Source organism: Dendrobates tinctorius, unplaced genomic scaffold (genome assembly GCF_039654945.1).
Source record: "Dendrobates tinctorius isolate UK_male_01 unplaced genomic scaffold, ASM3965494v1 ptg000086l, whole genome shotgun sequence".
Taxonomy (NCBI): Eukaryota; Metazoa; Chordata; class Amphibia; order Anura; family Dendrobatidae; genus Dendrobates; species Dendrobates tinctorius.
Genome location: NW_027361754.1, coordinates 59,102,830 through 59,121,596, shown reverse-complemented (window position 1 = coordinate 59,121,596; position 18,767 = coordinate 59,102,830). Strand labels below are relative to the sequence as shown.

The 18,767-nt window shown below is 43.0% G+C and overlaps 1 protein-coding gene across 1 annotated transcript in view; it reads right to left on the bottom strand.

The window, feature by feature from the left end:
• Window positions 1-18,767, bottom strand: part of VWA1 (von Willebrand factor A domain containing 1) — a 115,747-nt gene that overhangs the window by 8,360 nt on the left and 88,620 nt on the right. Inside the window, exons 11-13 of the mRNA XM_073585455.1 lie at window positions 16,295-16,570; window positions 14,406-14,678; window positions 539-808 (exon numbers count right to left, since the gene is read on the bottom strand). Coding sequence (XP_073441556.1) covers window positions 539-808; window positions 14,406-14,678; window positions 16,295-16,570 — 819 coding nt within the window. The remainder of the gene's footprint in view (window positions 1-538; window positions 809-14,405; window positions 14,679-16,294; window positions 16,571-18,767) is intronic.

Below are 18,767 nucleotides of genomic sequence, written 5' to 3'. Positions count from 1 at the left end.
TACATCTCCAGTTTATTGACAACCTAACTTTCTTACGCTTTTTACTGTCCATGTTCTGCATAAATAGCGGATGGCAGACGCTGTGCATCCATTTACATCATCTGTAGAAGTCGGATCATCCTTCATTATGAAAAGCTGAAGAATCCCATTTAGCTAAATGCAGAGATACCATTTCATACCTCGAACCTTCAGCATTTATCAAGGACATGGCTTGATCCCTAATCATATTGAACACTGAGTGTAATTGCTTATTGCCTCCTCTGTTCCATCCTCAAGGACGGGCTGTAATTTCATACAAAGAGCTCGGAGAAAATCTCTCACCTTCTCGGCTCATCTCACTCAATATTATTAGGTTTGTCTGAAGACTTGGAAGCATTTCCTTCTATTGTAAAATTTATATTCTTAGTAGTTTGTTGCTTGGAGATATTCCTTTTACTGGACACAGCCCATGGACAAAAGTGGAAAATCAGCAGTCCATTGGATAATACCATAGACTTGAGGAGCTCAGTAAGGTCTCTCCACTGGTTCTGTCACCTACCTTGTTGTATATAAATCTTTCGGCACAGGTTTTTGCCCTCTCCATACTTATAAATAGGTACGACACAGATCTTATTCATGACTCCTTCGACAACGTCCGTTAAATATACGCTGTGAGTCTGCGGAGCAACATTGATAACCGAGGAGTGGCCTGCTTGCCTTCGGCACCGCACACGATAACCTTGTACTTCTCCATCTGCAGACCCCCAGATGGCCTTCACGCTGTTGGAGCCCAGGTCTTTGAAATTAAGAAACTTCACCCTTGTGTCATCTAAGAAAAAGAACAAATGTTCATAATGGCCTCTGTTTAAGGTATACAGTTCATTGAGAGCCTACTACGTTTCCACCTTAATTATGGTCTTTATCAAGTAAGTGATAAAGACCCCTATAAAGGTTAAACGTTGTGTTTTGTTTCGGGCTTGCTGATGGAATAAAGTTTGGATAATTAGAAAAAAAAATGGAGCTCCATACACGTTTTGTAAAAAAAATCAAAAAAAAAAATATTTATATATTAACAATACAAAATATAGCTCATAGAAGCACAAACATAGGACATGTGACCCTAGAAAAAACTCTTGGGTCCAAGACATGCAAAAATAGTAAACACCATCATGATAATATAGTGAGTGTGGGCACTTTAAATCACATATCAGTATATCAGGTCAGCCATATATACTTACAATTATAGACACATTGTGATACCATAATTGTGTTGACACATATGTATGTGAAACAAATCAGTCATAAAAAAATCCCCTAAGACTGCCATAGTGACATTACATCAAAAGAGGAAAAACAACCAAGTGCCTGAAAGTAATTTCAGTGCTTACCCATGACGGAGGTAACAAGATGCCGAGGAGCCACGTCCACCCCCTGACGCGCGTTTCGCTGCCCAGATTCGATATGGTGTCGTTGTACTCCTGGTGTTATTGCAGTTTGTATAATTCATCAGTGCGCATGTCTTCGACGCGGACTATGGCCGCGGCATCACTTCCGGCGCCATATAGTGACGTGTGCGGGTCATTGACGTCATTGGGGATTTCCCAGTGACCCGCACTACCATCTTGGCGCCAGGAATGATGCGGTTAGCGGCGTCCAGATGTTTGAAGACATGCGCCAATTAAGATGAACACCTAGGGGATATATACTGTAAGCAGGACACCGGGGACATTAACGACACAACGGCCCCCCGAGGAAGCTGTAGCGAAACGCGCATGTCTGCACCTATGGACACCAACATGGGTAAGAACCTATAATGAAAGTATTAACTCCTTCACTGCAACTAATGATTTAGTGGTCACTGACCTCTGTGAACCGTTGATACCTTGATTATTATATTTATGCAGTGACAGGACTTTTTTCTACCCGGCACTATTAAATTATTCCACTGTCATTTTATATAGTCCTTTATATAGTTCTTTAAATCTTGTGGCTGCTACCCATGTTATGGTGTTTTTTGTGATACCTTTTGTTGGTGTATCTGTAACCTCATTTGAATCGCTCTGTTTTTTGACAATTGTTCCATGATATATGTGATGTATTGTTTGTTTTAAACAATTTTTCTATTAAAAAACATTTTTATGACCTAACTTGGTGGTTGTTTAGCTCCATATTTTTTGTATTTCAGTTAAATCTGTCTTGTAATGAATTCATATGGTGACTTGCCTTGATAACTAGAACATCAAAGAAGTCCCTAAAATTAATGTAGAAGAAATAATCCTACAAAATTCTACGAAACTCGACCTGAACAATCAAATTTTATAATATAAATGATCAGAAATAAAACACTGAATCACATACTGAACCAATCATCTAATCATAAAAAATACCAATACATCAATTATCAATTAATAAGTAATTAATCAATTAATTAATTAAAAACAGATATCTGTATTAATAACCTAAAAATCAGGCAAAAAACCCCCTATAAAACATGAGATTTGTGATATATTACAAACCCTATAAACAGGCCAAATTAAAATATTTTACATGACTACATCAGGTGCTAGCACTGAGCCTGCAACTATTAATTAATCCCAGATAGTTATAAATATATTTTGCGTAATAAAAAAAACCTTACATAAGATCTTGTGAGATATGCGCCTGACCAGAAATAATCCCAAAAATTAACTATTATATAATTGATTAAATGATATATAAACTAAGATTTTATAAAGATTATTTTACCTGATGGCATAATAGCAAGTAATTGGACCCCTCAATTACAAATAACACTTTGACGTGCGTTCCACAATCTTTTTCAGGAGGTCCCATAAATTTTTTAAGAGATTCATTGTTAGATCTCTCTTCAATTTCTGTTTGTGGATTTCAGTTTCTTTCTCAAAATAAACAATGGTCTTTTCTCTAAATTCTAGTTTTTTTTTCCTCTAAATTCTCAAGAGTGTTTTTATCCAAATCCCTTTAGGAGCTACTGACCAAGACTGCGAAACACACGTTGAGGTGATATTTTCTATAGAGGGGTAATACTACGTGTTAGTATGTTGGCAAGTATTGTAGTATCTTTAACCCCTTATGGACCAATCCATTTTGTAGGTTAATGACCAGGCCTTAATTTTGAAATCTGACCACTGTCAATTTATGTGGTTATAACTCTGGAACGCTTCAACAGATCCCGCTGATTCTGTGAATATTTTGTCGTGACATATTATACTTTATGATAGTGGTAAAATTTCTTCAAAATTTCTTGTGTTTATTTGTGAAAAAAATGTAAATTTGGCAAAAAAAATTGAAAATTTCACAATTTTCAAACTTTTAATTTTTATGCCCCTAAATCAGAGCGTTATATCACACAAAATAGTTAATAAATAACATTTCCCACATGTCTACTTTACATCACCACAATTTTTTAAACATAATTTTTTTTGTTAGGAAGTTATAAGGATTAAAAGTTGACCAGTGATTTCTCATTTTTCCAACAAAATTTACAAACCCATTTTTTTTAGGGACCACCTCACATTGGAAGTCACTTTGGTGGCCTATGTAACTGAAAATGCCCAAAAGTGACACCATTCTAAAAACTGCACCCCTCATGGTGTTCAAAACCACATTCAAAAAGTTTATTAGCCCTTTAGGTGCATCACAAGAATTGAAGTAATGTGGAAGGAAAAAATAAACATTTAACTTTTTTTTCACAAAAATTTTACTTCAGACACAATTTTTTTTATTTTTTCAAGGGTATCAGGAGAAAATGAACCACAATATTTGTTGTACAATTTCTCCTGAGTACAACGATACCCCATGTGTGGAGGAAAACCACTCTTTAAGTGCACAGCAGGGCTCGGAAGGGAAGGAGCACCATTTGAGGTTTTGAATGTAAAATTGTCTGGAATCGAGAGAGGACGCCATGTCGCTTTTGGTGAGCCCCGATGTACCTAAACAGTGAAAATCCCCCATAAGTGACCCCATTTTGGAAGTTAGAGCCCCCAAGGAACTTATCTAGATGTGTGGTGAGCACTTTTAACACCCAAGTGCTTCACAAAAGTTAATAACATAGAGCAGTGAAAATAAAAAATCATATTTTTTCCACAAAAATGATCTTTTCGTCCGCAATTTTTTATTTTCCAAAGGATAACAGGAGAAATTGAACCCCAAAAGTTGTGCAATTTGGCCTGAGTATGCTGATACTCCATATGTGGGGGTAAACCACTGTTTGGGCGCATGACAGAGCTCGGAAGGGAAGGAGCGCCATTTGACTTTTTCAACGCAAAATTGTCTGGAATTGAGTTTGGATGCCATGTCACATTTGGAGAGTCCCTGATGTACCTAAACAGTGGAAACCCCCCACAAGTGATACTATTTTGGAATCTAGACCCCTCAAGAAACTTATCTACATGTGTGGTGAGCATCTTGAACCACCAGGTGCTTTACAGAAGTTTATAACAGAGCTAAGAAACTTAACAAAAAAACAAAAAAAACAACATATTTTTACTGCAAAATTTTTCTTTTAGCCCCAAATTTTTTATTTTCTAAAGGGTAACTGGAGAAAATGGACCCAGAACTTGTTGTGCAATTTCTCCTGAGTGTGCCAATATCCCATGTGTGGGTGAAAACTACTTCTGAGGCACAATGCAAAGCTCAAAAGGGAAGGAGCGCAAGATTATAGTGCAGATTTAACTATTATGGCTTGAGGATGCCATGACCCACTGGGAGAGCCCCTGAGGTGCCAAAACAGTAGAGCGCCCCATAAGTGACCCCATTTTACAAACTACACCTCTCAATGAATTACTCTAGGGGTGTAATGATCATATTGATATCAAGGGTGTGTCAACAGAATTTTATACCATTGGGCAGTGAAGAAAAAATAATTACATTTTTACCACAAAAATTTTGTTTTAGCCCCAGATTTAACATTTTCACACAAGAAGAGAGTAAAATTGGCAACAGAATCTGTCTCACAATTTCTGCTGAATATAGGAATACACCATATGTGGCTATACAGTACTGCTTAGCCATACGGAGAGTCTCGGTAGGGATGCAGCGCTATATGCCTCCTGGCGCGCAGATTTTCCTAAAATAGTTTGCGGACTCCATATATAGAGCCCCCTAAGTGCTAGAGAGCAGCATCCCCCTTCCCCCCAAGTGACCCCATTTTGGAAATTAAACTCCTGCATAAATGTGAATGCTAAAGGTGGTTTATGCACACTGGGGCTCAGAAGCGAGGTGGGAATTTGGATTTGGGAGCGCAGAATTTGCTGAATTTCTTTTGGCTTTTCCAGAGCCTTTGTACTACCAGTAACGTGGAAGCCCCCTATATTTCTGTTAACAGATGACAGACCTGAGTGGGGACTTTTTTGTGGATTGAGTTGAAGCTTTTATTGGGAACATTTTTCATAACGTTTATGATCACATTTATCCGGCGCTCTACGCTGAGCACATACTTTGGAGTTTCCATTTAAATCTCTGAGCTACCTGACAGATGAAACCCCTGAGGAATCCATTCACTATAATGAAGCAGCAGAGTTACTCTGGACTCCATCTGGCCTCTGCTCAGCGTTGTCCTTCCTTTCAGAGGTGCACTGCGTTTTTATGCAAGCCGAAAAAGACGGACACCGCCGGATCACAGGTCCTATGGCATTCACAGTGCCTCCATCTGCCTCATAGGAAATCATCTTCCGCCGGTGGTTCTGTCTGAATTACGTATTTCAGAGATTTACTTCTTTTGCAAGAAGTTTTTGTGCCACCATATTTTGAGAGCTATAATTTTTTCATATTTCGGTCCACAGAGTCATGTGAGGTCTTACTTTTTTGTGGGACAAGTTGATGTTTTTATTGGTACAATTTTCGGGCACATGACATTTTTTGATTTGCTTTTTATTACGATTTTTGTTGAGGCAGAATGAATAAAAACCAGCAATTCATGTATGTCTTTTGGAGGGGGGTGTTTATACCGTTCTACGTGTGGTAAAATTGATAAAGCAGTTTTATTCTTCGGGTCAGTATCATAACAGCGATACCTCAGTTATAGCATTTTTTAATGTTTTGGCGCTTTTATACAATAAAAACTATTTTATATAAAAAAAAATTTGCATTGCTTTATTCTGAGAGCTATAGCTTTTTTATTTTTTCGCTGATGACGCTGTATGGCAGCTCATTTTTTGCGGGACAAGATGACGTTTTCAGCGGTACCATGTTTATTTATATCCGTCTTTTTGATCGCGTGTTATTCCACTTTTTATTCAGCGGTATGATGATAAAGCATTTTTTTTTGCCTTGTTTTTTTTATGGGGTTCACTAAAGGGGTCAACTAGTGGGACAGTTTTATAGGCCGGGTCATTACGGATGCAGCGATACTAAATATGTGTACATTTATTTATTTATTTTATTTACATATATAAATGTATTTATTGTTTATTTTTTTTTTAATTATTTAGGAATTTAAAACAAAATATTTTTACACGTTATTTTTGGGGCTAAAGTTAGGGTTAGGGTTGGGGCTAAAGTTAGGCTTAGGGTTGGGGCTAAAGTTAGGGTTTGGATTAGGGTTAGGGGAGTGTTAGGGTTAGGTTTGTGGTTAGGGTTATGGCTAGGGGTGTGTTGGGGTTAGGGTTGGAGGTAGAATTGGGGGGTTTCCACTGTTTAGACACATCAGGGGCTCTCCAAACACGACATGGCATCCGATCTCAATTCCAGCCAATTCTGTGTTGAAAAAGTCAAACAGTGCTACTTACCCCCACATGTAGGGTATCGGCGTACTCAGGACAAATTGTATAACAACTTTTGGGGTCCAATTTCTCCTGTTACCCTTGTGAAAATAAAATATTAGGGGCGAAAAGATTATTTTTGTAAAAAGAATATGATTTTTTATTTTTAGGGCTGTACGTTATAAACTTCTGTGAAGCATTTGGAGGTTCAAAGTGCTCACCACGCATGTATATAAGTTCCGTAGGGGGTCTAATTTCAAAAATGGTGTCACTTGTGGGGGGTTTCCAGTGTTTAAGCACATCAGGAGCTTTCCAAACGCGGCATGGCGTCCAATCTCAATTCCAGACCATTTAGCATTGAAAAGTCAAACGGCGCTCCTGCTCTGCCATGCACCCAAACAGTGGTTTACCTGCATATATGGGGTATCAGCGTACTCGGGACAAATTGTACAACAACTGTTGGGGTCCAGTTTCTCCTGTTACCCTTGGTAAAATAAAACAAATTGGATCTGAAGTAATTTTTTTGTGAAAAAAAGTTAAATGTTCATTTTTTTTAAACCTTCCAAAAATTCCTGTGAAGCACCTGAAGTGCTAATAAACTTATTGAATGTGGTTTTGAGCACCTTGAGGGGTGCAGTTTTTAGACTGGTGTCACTTTTGGGTATTTTCTATCATATAGACCCCTCAAAGTGACTTCAAATGTGATGTGGTCCCTGAAAAAAAAATGGTTTTGTAAATTTTGTTGTAAAAATGAGAAATCACTGGTCAACTTTTAACCCTTATCACTTCCTAACAAAAAAAAATTTTGGTTCCAAAATTCTGCTGATGTAAAGTAGACATGTGAGAAATGTTACTTATTAAGTATTTTGCGTAACATATCTCTGTGATTTAAGGGCATGAAAATTCAAAGTTGGAAAATTGCAAATTTTTTGCCAAATTTCCATTTTTTTTCACAAATAAATTCAAGTAATATCAAAGAAATTGTACCACTATCATGAAGTACAAAATGTCACGAGAAAACATTGTCAGAATCACCGGAATCCATGGAAGCGTTCCAGAGTTATTACCTCATAAAAGGACAGTGGTCAGAATCAGTGGCGGATTATAATGAGGTCAATCTGGGCGGTAGCCCAGGGCCCAGTGGTGTGGGGGGGCCCACCATCCCAAGGAAAAATGCCCCATTATAATCCACGACCATAGCGCCACGCCCCCCCAATGTATCGACCCCTTCCTCCCCCTCCCAGACCCACCGGCCACCGCAGCACCAGCCCCTCACTAATAAATCCCTGCTCTGTGCGCACAGGACCTGTGATGAGGTCACAGGAGGGGAGGAGTCAGGGGTTACATGATCAGAGGCCCTTCAGTGGAGGCCCCTGATCATGTGACAACTGACTCCTCCCCTCCTGTGACCTCATCACAGGCCCTGTGCACACAGCACTCAATGTATTGTATGTGGGACTGCTGCGCTGGTTGTCATGGTGCTGGATGAGAGAATTATGTGTGGTGTCAGGAGGGGTTTACAGGGTTAATGTAGCTGCGTGTGTTTGCGAGGTGTACAGAGCAGAGCCGCGAATGTGCGAGTTGTACGGAGTGGAGCTGCGCGTGTGCGAGGTGTACATAGCAGAGCTGCGAATGTGCGAAGTGTATGGAGCGGTGCTGCGCGTGTGTGAGGTGTACGGAGCAGAGGTGACGCGCGTGCGAGGTGTACGGAGCGGAGCTCCGCGCGTGTGAGGTGTACGGAGCGGAGCTGCATGTGTGCGATGTGTATGGAGCAGAGCCACGCGTGTAAGGAGTGGAGCTGCATGTGTGTACGAGGTGTACGGAGTGAAGCTGCGTGTGTGTACGAGGTGTACAGAGCGAATCCACGTGTGTGTACGAGGTGTACGGAACGGAGCCCTGTGTGTACAGAGCTGAGCCGTGTGTTTACGGAGCGGAGCCGCATGTGTATTAGGTGTACGGAGCGGAGCTGCGCGTGTAAGAGGTGTACGGAGCGGAGCCGCGCACGTGCGAGGTGTACGGTGCGGAGCCGCGTGTGTGTACGAGGTGTACGGAGCAAAGCCGCATGTGTGTTCGGAGCAAAGCCGTGTGTGTACGTGGTGTTCGAAGCGGAGCCGCATGTGTACAAGGTGTATGGAACGGAGCCCTGTGTGTATAAAGTGTACAGAGCTGAGTCGTATGTTTACGGAGCGGAGCTGCGCGTGTAAGAGGTGTACGGATCGGAGCCGCGCACGTGCGAGGTGTACGGTGCGGAGCCGCGTGTGTGTACGAGGTGTACGGAGCAAAGCCGCATGTGTGTTCGGAGCAAAGCCGTGTGGGTGTACGTGGTGTTCGAAGCGGAGCCGCATGTGTACAAGGTGTATGGAACGGAGCCCTGTGTGTATAAAGTGTACAGAGCTGAGTCGTATGTTTACGGAGCGGAGCCGCATGTGTATTAGGTGTACGGAGCGGAGCTGCGCGTGTAAGAGGTGTACGGAGCGGAGCCGCGCACGTGCGAGGTGTACGGTGCGGAGCCGCGTGTGTGTACGAGGTGTACGGAGCAAAGCCGCATGTGTGTTCGGGGCAAAGCCGTGTGTGTGTACGTGGTGTTCGAAGCGGAGCCGCATGTGTACAAGGTGTATGGAACGGAGCCCTGTGTGTATAAAGTGGACAGAGCTGAGTCATATGTTTACGGAGCGGAGCTGCGCGTGTAAGAGGTGTACGGAGCGGAGCCGCGCACGTGCGAGGTGTACGGTGCGGAGCCGCGTGTGTGTACGAGGTGTACGGAGCAAAGCCGCATGTGTATTCGGAGCAAAGCCGTGTGTGTGTACGTGGTGTTCGAAGCGGAGCCGCATGTGTACAAGGTGTATGGAACGGAGCCCTGTGTGTATAAAGTGTACAGAGCTGAGTCGTATGTTTACGGAGCGGAGCCACATGTGTACGAAGTGTGTGGAGCAAAGCGGTATGTGTACAAGGTTTACGGAGCAGAGCCATGTGTGTACAAGGTGTACAGAGCGTGACTGCATGTGTATAAGGTGTACGGAGCAGAGCCGCATGTGTACGAGGTTTACGGAGTGGAGCCATGTGTGTACTGAGTAGAGCCGAGTGTGTGCGAGGTGTACGGAGCGAAGCCGTGTGTACGAGGTATACAAAGCGGAACCGTGTGTGTATGAGGTGTGCGGAGCCATGCATGTACAAGGTGTATAATGGGGAGCATTCATACCTCCCAACCGTCCCAGATTTTGAGAGTCTGCCCCACTGCCCCAACCGGGAGCTTACTTTTCCCGCAGACACAGGAGTATACGACAGAGCCCCGAGGAGCACTTGAAAACTCACACGTGACATTCCATCGGAAGTGACGTGCTGGAAGCTGACCGGAGGAGACCATGGAGGCACTTCAGGGAATGCTTCAGATCATCACCATGTTCTATGTCCTCCGATGACAGCGCGGACAGTGGGATCGCCTTGGACTCGGGGATGTCGGCCATGTGAGTGGATCATGATATGTCCTGCACCAGGAGGCTCAGGTGGGCACTACATAGAATCTTTCTTTCTTCTCTTTCCTTGTCTTTCTTTCTTTCTCTCTATGTTCTTTCTTTCCCCTCTTTCTTTCTCTCTCCCTCTCTGTTCTTTATTTCCCCTTTCTTCTTTTCTCTCTTTGTTCTTTCTTTGACCTCTTTCTTTCTTTCCCCTCTTTCTTTCTCTCTCCCTCTCTGTTCTTTCTTTCTTTTCCCTTTCTTTCTTTCTCTCTCTGTTCTTTCTTTCCCCTCTTTCTTTCTCTCTGTTCTTTCTTTCTCTCTCCCTCTGTTCTTTCTTTCTTTCCCCTCTTTCTTTTTTTCTCTCCCCTCTTTCTTTCCCTCTGTTCTTTCTTCCTTTCTCTCTGTTTCTCTCTTTCTTCTTTCTTTCTTTCTCTCTGTTCTTTCTTTCTCTCTCCTCTCTCTCTCTTTTTTCTCTCTCTCTGTTCTTTCTTTTCCTCAGTACCAGTCAGTGTGCCCACAGTACCAGCCACTGTGCCCTCAGTACCAGTCAGTGTGATCAGCAGTGCTAAATGGGTGTGGTTGGGGCGTGGACATGGGTGTGACTAGCTGTGAAATGGGTGTGATCGGGTGGCCGGTAACTAATCATCATAGTGGAAGTCATCTGTTTCCATCAACTTTGTTATATGTGGGCAGTGGGCACCTCTAGTAAGGTGGGCATGAGATGGCGGGTCTTGTCACCTCTGCCTCAAACATAAGTTACTATGAGGTGTACTTTATTCCTGCCACATTTCTTTCTTGGCCTACTGAGAGAAATGTTTTGACCAGTTGAAAGTTATACAACCTGAGGATTGTGCGTGTGTGCGCTGCCCGCAGATATATATATATATATATTTACTCCGACTCCTATATAAACCCTGCCCCTCCGACCGCCGTCCACTTTCCCATGCTCCTGTTCCAATCCTGGGGTCTTTTTTGGTCCCCCCTTGGTCCTCCACATGCTGAACATCTGGGACATGACTAACATTGTGCAATGTGTGCTTGTTCGTCGCCAGATGCAGCGTCGTGTCCAGTGTGTGAGGAGATGGCGACTTGTCTGTAGCGTTAACCCCTCTGCTGACATGTTGGGCACAGCCTGTGACGAGGAGCGTCTCTTCCTGTGTAGCCGGCCACAGGCTGCACATCGGAGGCTGCTTCTTGTATCTGGGGAAGTTCATGAAGCAGAAGCCTCTGTGCGACTCATGTGAAGTAACTTGTCTGACAGGTCATGGGTCCAGGTCAGCAGGTGATTGCAGACTATTAGCTGGTTTTTATGCTAGGTACAGGTGAGTCAGGACTAGATGTTGGGTGGAAGCCTTCCAGTATTTGTAAGGCCTCGTGCACACGCTGAGTATTTGGTGAGTTTTTACCTCAGTATTTATAAGGCCTCATGCACACGCTGAGTATTTGGTGAGTTTTTACCTCAGTATTTATAAGGCCTCGTGCACACGCTGAGTATTTGGTGAGTTTTTCACTCAGTATTTGTAAGGCCTCATGGACACGCTGAGCATTTGGTGTTTTTTACCTCAGTATTTGTGAGGCCTCGTGCACACGTTGCGTTTTTTTTACCTCAGTATTTAACCCCTTCCCGCCCCTTGATGCACGGTATGCGTCATGAAAACTAGTGACTTCCCGACCCCGTCACATGACCGGGGGGGGCCCATAGAGTCTGAATAGCCCGGGGCCCTTGCTACCCTTAAACCACCCCTGGTCAGAATTGTAAAAATTGGCCCGGTCATTAACATGCAAACCACCCTTGGTGGTAAAAGGGTTAAAAATGAGTGTCTGAGCAAAGGGTCTGAATACTTATGAACATGTGATATTTCAGTTTTAATGAGAAAAATATGAACTTTTTTGAATTTACCAAATGGCTGCAATACCCACTCTATATAAACTTCCTTCTCACCCCCGAAAGGGGGTGGTCTTTTTTGTCCTTTCTCATTCTCGGGTCCTCTACAAGAGGCCTGGGAGTTTGAGGGTTCTGCACTGGATCTTAGTTGTTCCCAGCATTGCGCTTTCCTTCAGATGTTGCTCCTGGGATCTGTTGTAGCCATTTTCCCAACTTTTAGGGGGTCACTGCTCCAAGTGCTCCTATCACCTCTGGAATCACTGTTGCTTTCACCTTCCACATCTTCTCCATTTCTCCTTTGAGGCCCTGATATTTCTCCAGCTTCTCATATTCCTTCTTTCTGATGTTGCTGTCACTTGGCACTGCCACATTGTGAAGACACATTGCTGTCTTCAGGTCCTTGTCTACTATCACAATGTCTGGCTGGTTAGCCAACACCTGCTTATTCATCTGGATCTTGAAGTCCCACTGGATTTTAACCCATTCATTCTCTATCACTTTCTCTGGGATCTCCCACCTGGACTTAGGGGGACTTAGCACATATGCTGTGCAGATGTTCCTGTATGCAATTCCCGCTACTTGGTTGCGGCATTCAGTATACACTGTTCCTGCTTGCATTTTGCATCCTGCCACTATGTGTTGGACGGTTTCTGAGGTTTCTTTGCATAGTCTGCACCTTGTCTTGTGTGGTAGATTCCTGCTTCTATGAATATGGTACTTAGTGCTTGCTCTTGTGCCACTATGATTAGTGCCTCTGTGCTGTCTCGGAGTCTAGCTTTCTCCAGCCATTGGTAGGAAAAGTCTCCAAGTCAGCTACCTCCATTATCTGTCGATGGTACATCCCATGCAGTGGCTGGTCTTGCCATGGTGCTTCATGTTCCTGTTCTTCCTTCCAGATTTGTTGTTGCTGCCTTAGGCCTTCTCTCAGCATCTCATCTTTTGGTGCCATTTTTCTGATGTATTCCTGGATACTCCTTGTTTCATCCGTGATGGTGGCTTGGATGCTTATCAAGCCTCAACCACCCTCCTTTCTGTTGGTATACAATCTTTGGGTGCTAGACTTAGGGTGTAGACCTCCACGTATTGTGAGGAGCTTACGTGTCTTCACATCTGCAGCTTCTATCTCTTCTTCTATTGGGATGATTTAGCGAATCCTGCTTTGAGCAGGGGGTTGGACCAGATGGTCCAGGAGGTCCCTTCCAACTCTACGATTCTATGATTCTTTTGCCCAGAACACTATGCCAGCAGGGAATCTGATAACTGGCAGGGCATATGTATTGATGGTGCGGATTTTATTCTTCCCATTGAGCTGGCTCTTCAGGACCTGTCTGACCCTTTGATGGTATTTGGATATTGCTGCTTTCCTTGCCTCCTCATCATGGTTACCGTATCTCTGTGTGATGCTGAGGTACTTGTAGCATGTCTGTATATCTGCTATGTGCCCTACTAATAATTCCACTCCATCGGTCTTGACTACCTTGCTTCTCTTTATTACCAACCGGTCGCACCTCTCCAGTCCGAAGGACATCCCGATGTCTTCGCTGTAGATCCTTGTCAGGTGGATCAGTGAATTGATGTCTCATTCATTTTTCGCAGACAGCTTGATATCATCCATGTAGAGGAGGTGGCTGATGGTGCTTCCACTCTTGAACTTGTATCCATAGCCAGACTGTAATTATCTGACTGAGGGGGTTCAAGCCTATGCAGAACAGCAGTGGGGACAGCGCATCACCTTGGTATGTGCCGCATTTGATGGTAACTTGTGCTAGTTGTCTTGAGTTGACTTCCAAGGCTGTTCTCCATAGCCCCATAGTCATAGGCCTTCCTGTAGTCAATCCAGGCTGTGCTGATATTCGTCTGTCTGGATCTTGAGTCTTGAGCTACTGCTCTATCTACGAGGAGCAGGTCCTTAGAGCCTCTGGTGTTGGTCCCAATGCCTTTCTGAGCAGAATTCATGTACTGGTTCATAGAGACTGTTTTGGATTATATTAGATCTTACACAGTATAATGATTATTAAAAAATGTGTATTTTTTAGCAATATACTGGATTAGCTGTGGTTAATTAATATGTAATCATGCAAAATATCAGTTTTTAACCTTTTTATAGTCTATGTATTTTATTACCCTTTTTATATACATTTCATTTTTTATTGGGGATCTGCTTGCATTTTACTTTACTTTTTGGGGATTATTGGTATTAATTGGGGTGATTTTTGTAACATAGACGAAAATTGATTTATTACATTTTTTTGTTCTAACCTTGTATATTGAACAGTATCACAGATTTAAAAAAAAAAATGTACAAACACGATAAGTCGCGAGCACATACGCCAGGAACTCATGTTAAATTCCCTTACGGTCACTTACCCTGTTCTGTGCATGCTATGGCAGACAAGGCCTTTTCACCACCAGATTTAAATATGGCCGACACTGTAACCAGGTACGTTGTATTGGGCTTCAAGTTTTCCAGAACGGTGCTGTTCATCCTGCTGTCCACCTGCATGGTCCGTACGATATTGCTGGCCATTGGTCCGTACTGAATTTCATATCCAGCGACACTATCGAGACTGGGACCCCAACTCACCCGGAAACTGTGTGCACCGGGGTCTGAAATTAGGATGTGGGCTGGAGAAACCTGTTCTGTAAAAGAAACCAACAAAGTGAATTATGGATCCCGTTGAATTGTGCCATTTCCATTCCTATAAGGAATAACCCTTTTTCACCTAAAGGCACAGAGAATAAGTAGGGCGTTGGTGGTAGCCACTGATTCATTCCGCTGGGGCATCTCAGAGCCCCATTTTTTTTATTTTGGATACACTCTCCACTGATCCTCAAGTTATCACATATTTTTAGATGGTACATTTAAATATTGACAATAACCCCTTAAAAGGATTGTCTAGGATTAGAAAAGCAATGCAGCTTTCTTCCAGAAACAGTGTCACACCTGTCTATGCGGGCTTGTTTGAATGGGGCTACATTGTAATACCACACACAACCCATGGACTGGTGTGGCATTGGTTTTAGAAGCAGCAGACATGTTTTTTTTTAAATTTTGGATAACCCCTTTTATATGATATTAAAAGTACACTTCAAGCTAAACATATTTCTGCATTCAGTAAATTACATGGAGAATAATATATTGTTGAATGAAGAAACAAGTCCCGTCACTCTAAACCTGGGCAACCCCTTTGACCCAGTTTTAGTTGTTGGTAAAGGATCCTTGACATTTAAACCTGGGTGGCCTAAACCATCCACCATTAGTGGAATAGCAATATCAGACACACCTGATATTTCCTAAGGCTTCACATTCATGGTCCGGACCGGCCACGGGTCTCCTGAACTGACGCCACAGTCTCATATATGACTATGAGGCTGTTCGTTGGTCTGGAAATTGCGACTTATGCACTAATCATTGCTCTGAGTTGCCTTGTGCTGGTTGTGAGTCAAAAAGGGGAGCAGGAATTTGTATCCACCCTGTCCTGCAGAGATTTATTTCCCCGGGCCTATCACCTGCTAGTAGATGATATATCAAGGGACGCCACCCTCCATCCCTCACCAATGTTCCTAGCCTGCTAGCACCTTGTTTACTCATTCCTACATATTCTGTCTCCTGTTATTGTCCCGACGTGTTCACCCGTCCTGTCTGACCTCTTCGCTCCTGACATCGGCTACTTGTATCAAACCTGTGTTGCCTGCCCCGACCTTGGATTATCTGACAACATCTTTGTCTTCGCCCTCCTGTACTTCGCACCTCTGACCCTCTGGTCAGCTGTGACAATCCCAGGATTGTCCTGCAGTGATACCTGGTGTCTAAGGGCGGCCCAGCCTATCCTCACCATCAGAGGCTCTAATGAAGACCCGTTAAACACTTAGTCATGCCCCTCCAGGGTAAGTCTGGCCCATGACGCAATGGGTCCACACCCACCAGCGTTACACTCCCATAGAGACTTGAGGTCCAAACCCACTTGGCTAGCACTAGATTTATATGTAGTGAAAAGGCGGCCATATATCTGGAATGGAGAGGAGCAGGACCAAAATAAAAATGGCGAATTTGAAGGCAAGTGACCGGTCCTCTTTAAAGCCTTAAATCCACTACTTGGCTCTCATGAGGTATCCTTAAGATGAAAAGAGGGTAATAAATGACTTGTAATCAGCTACCCATGTCCAGCTACCCAATCAGCTACCCGTGTCCTGGTCACGTCTTCTCTGCCCTAGGTCCCTCTTTTTCTCAAGGTTGATGTTTCTATGCCTCTTACCTTCAAGTGTTGAAACGTGAATGCTGTTTGGTGGGACGTGTTGAATATTGGACTCAGAAAACACTATGGCCCGGTATTGAGTGTTTGGGCTTAAATTACTAAATATAACATTTGTCTCGTCAAAGGGCAAAGTCTTCCGAAGTTTCCTCCGGGGGTCGGATTCTAACACGAACTCCACTACGTAGGGTCCTCTGTCTCCGGGCATCCGTGACCAGCCCAGCTGTAAACTTGAGGTTGTGATATCCCGAGCATATACCGATCTCTTCTGAGCAAGTTCTGTGAAGATAGCCGGATGGGTTATTTCTGCTTTACACTGCACGGTACAAATCTTTCTTACTGCCAGAGCAAATTGAATTATTGTGTTTAAGAGCCATTTATAACAGGGAATTAAAATTTGTTTTTGGAAAAAAAATAGTTTCACCTGTAAAAACCGAGTGCCGAAAATGTACATATTGCAAAATCAATGCACAGAAAAACACATGCACTTAAAATAAAAATAAAATATATATACAGTGGGGCAAAAAAGTATTTAGTCAGTCAGCAATAGTGCAAGTTCCACCACTTAAAAAGATGAGAGGCGTCTGTAATTTACATCATAGGTAGACCTCAACTATGGGAGACAAACTGAGAAAAAAAAATCCAGAAAATCACATTGTCTGTTTTTTTTTCATTTTATTTGCATATTATGGTGGAAAATAAGTATTTGGTCAGAAACAAAATTTCATCTCAATACTTTGTGATATATTCTTTGTTGGCAATGACAGAGGTCAAACGTTTTCTGTAAGTCTTCACAAGGTTGCCACACACTGTTGTTGGTATGTTGGCCCATTCCTCCATGCAGATCTCCTCTAGAGCAGTGATGTTTTTGGCTTTTCGCTTGGCAACACGGACTTTCAACTCCCTCCAAAGGTTTTCTATAGGGTTGAGATCTGGAGACTGGCTAGGCCACTCCAGGACCTTGAAATGCTTCTTACGAAGCAACTCCTTCGTTGCCCTGGCGGTGTGCTTTGGATCATTGTCATGTTGAAAGACCCAGCCACGTTTCATCTGCAATGCCCTTGCTGATGGAAGGAGGTTTGCACTCAAAATCTCACGATACATGGCCCCATTCATTCTTTCATGTACCCGGATCAGTCGTCCTGGCCCCTTTGCAGAGAAACAGCCCCAAAGCATGATGTTTCCACCACCATGCTTTACAGTAGGTATGGTGTTTGATGGATGCAACTCAGTATTCTTTTTCCTCCAAACACGACAAGTTGTGTTTCTACCAAACAGTTCCAGTTTGGTTTCATCAGACCATAGGACATTCTCCCAAAACTCCTCTGGATCATCCAAATGCTCTCTAGCAAACTTCAGACGGGCCCGGACATGTACAGGCTTAAGCAGTGGGACACGTCTGGCACTGCAGGATCTGAGTCCATGGTGGTGTAGTGTGTTACTTATGGTAGGCCTTGTTACATTGGTGCCAGCTCTCTGCAGTTCATTCACTAGGTCCCCCCAGGTGGTTCTGGGATTTTTGCTCACCGTTCTTGTGATCATTCTGACCCCATGGGGTGGGATTTTGCGTGGAGCACCAGATCGAGGGGGATTATCAGTGGTCTTGTATGTCTTCCATTTTCTAATTATTGCTCCCACAGTTGATTTCTTCACTCCAAGCTGGTTGGCTATTGCAGATTCAGTCTTCCCAGCCTGGTGCAGGGCTACAATTTTGTTTCTGGTGTCCTTTGACAGCTCTTTGGTCTTCACCATAGTGGAGTTTGGAGTCAGACTGTTTGAGGGTGTGCACAGGTGTCTTTTTATACTGATAACAAGTTTAAATAGGTGCCATTACTACAGGTAATGAGTGGAGGAAAGAGGAGACTCTTAAAGAAGAAGTTACAGGTCTGTGAGAGCCAGAAATCTTGTTTGCTTGTTTCTGACCAAATACTTATTTTCCACCATAATATGCAAATAAAATGAAAAAAAACCAGACAATGTGATTTTCTGGATTTTTTTTTCTCAGTTTGTCTCCCATAGTTGAGGTCTACCTATGATGTAAATTACAGACGCCTCTCATATTTTTAAGTGGTGGAACTTGCACTATTGCTGACTGACTAAATACTTTTTTGCCCCACTGTATATGTGTGTGTTTGTTTTTCCTGCATTAAAAAAAATTATGCAAAAATCGCAGAAAAATTGTAATAAAAATAAAGAAAACTTGTAAAATAGAAACCCAGCCTAAGTGATCAAATCTAGATAAATTTAGAATTCTGTTCTCATTTATTTCCTCATAGATAGTAGGCGAACTCCGTACCTCTAAGTTCTCTGCATTGAAACAGAAGTAAATTATAGAATGCTATAGGTGCTTCTCACAAAATTAGAATATTGTAAAAATATTAGTTTATTTCAGTTCTTCACTGTGATGCATATATATGATTTGGTGGGCGGGGCCACTCTGGGTTCGGTTTGGTGGGCGGAGCCACTCTAGGTCCGA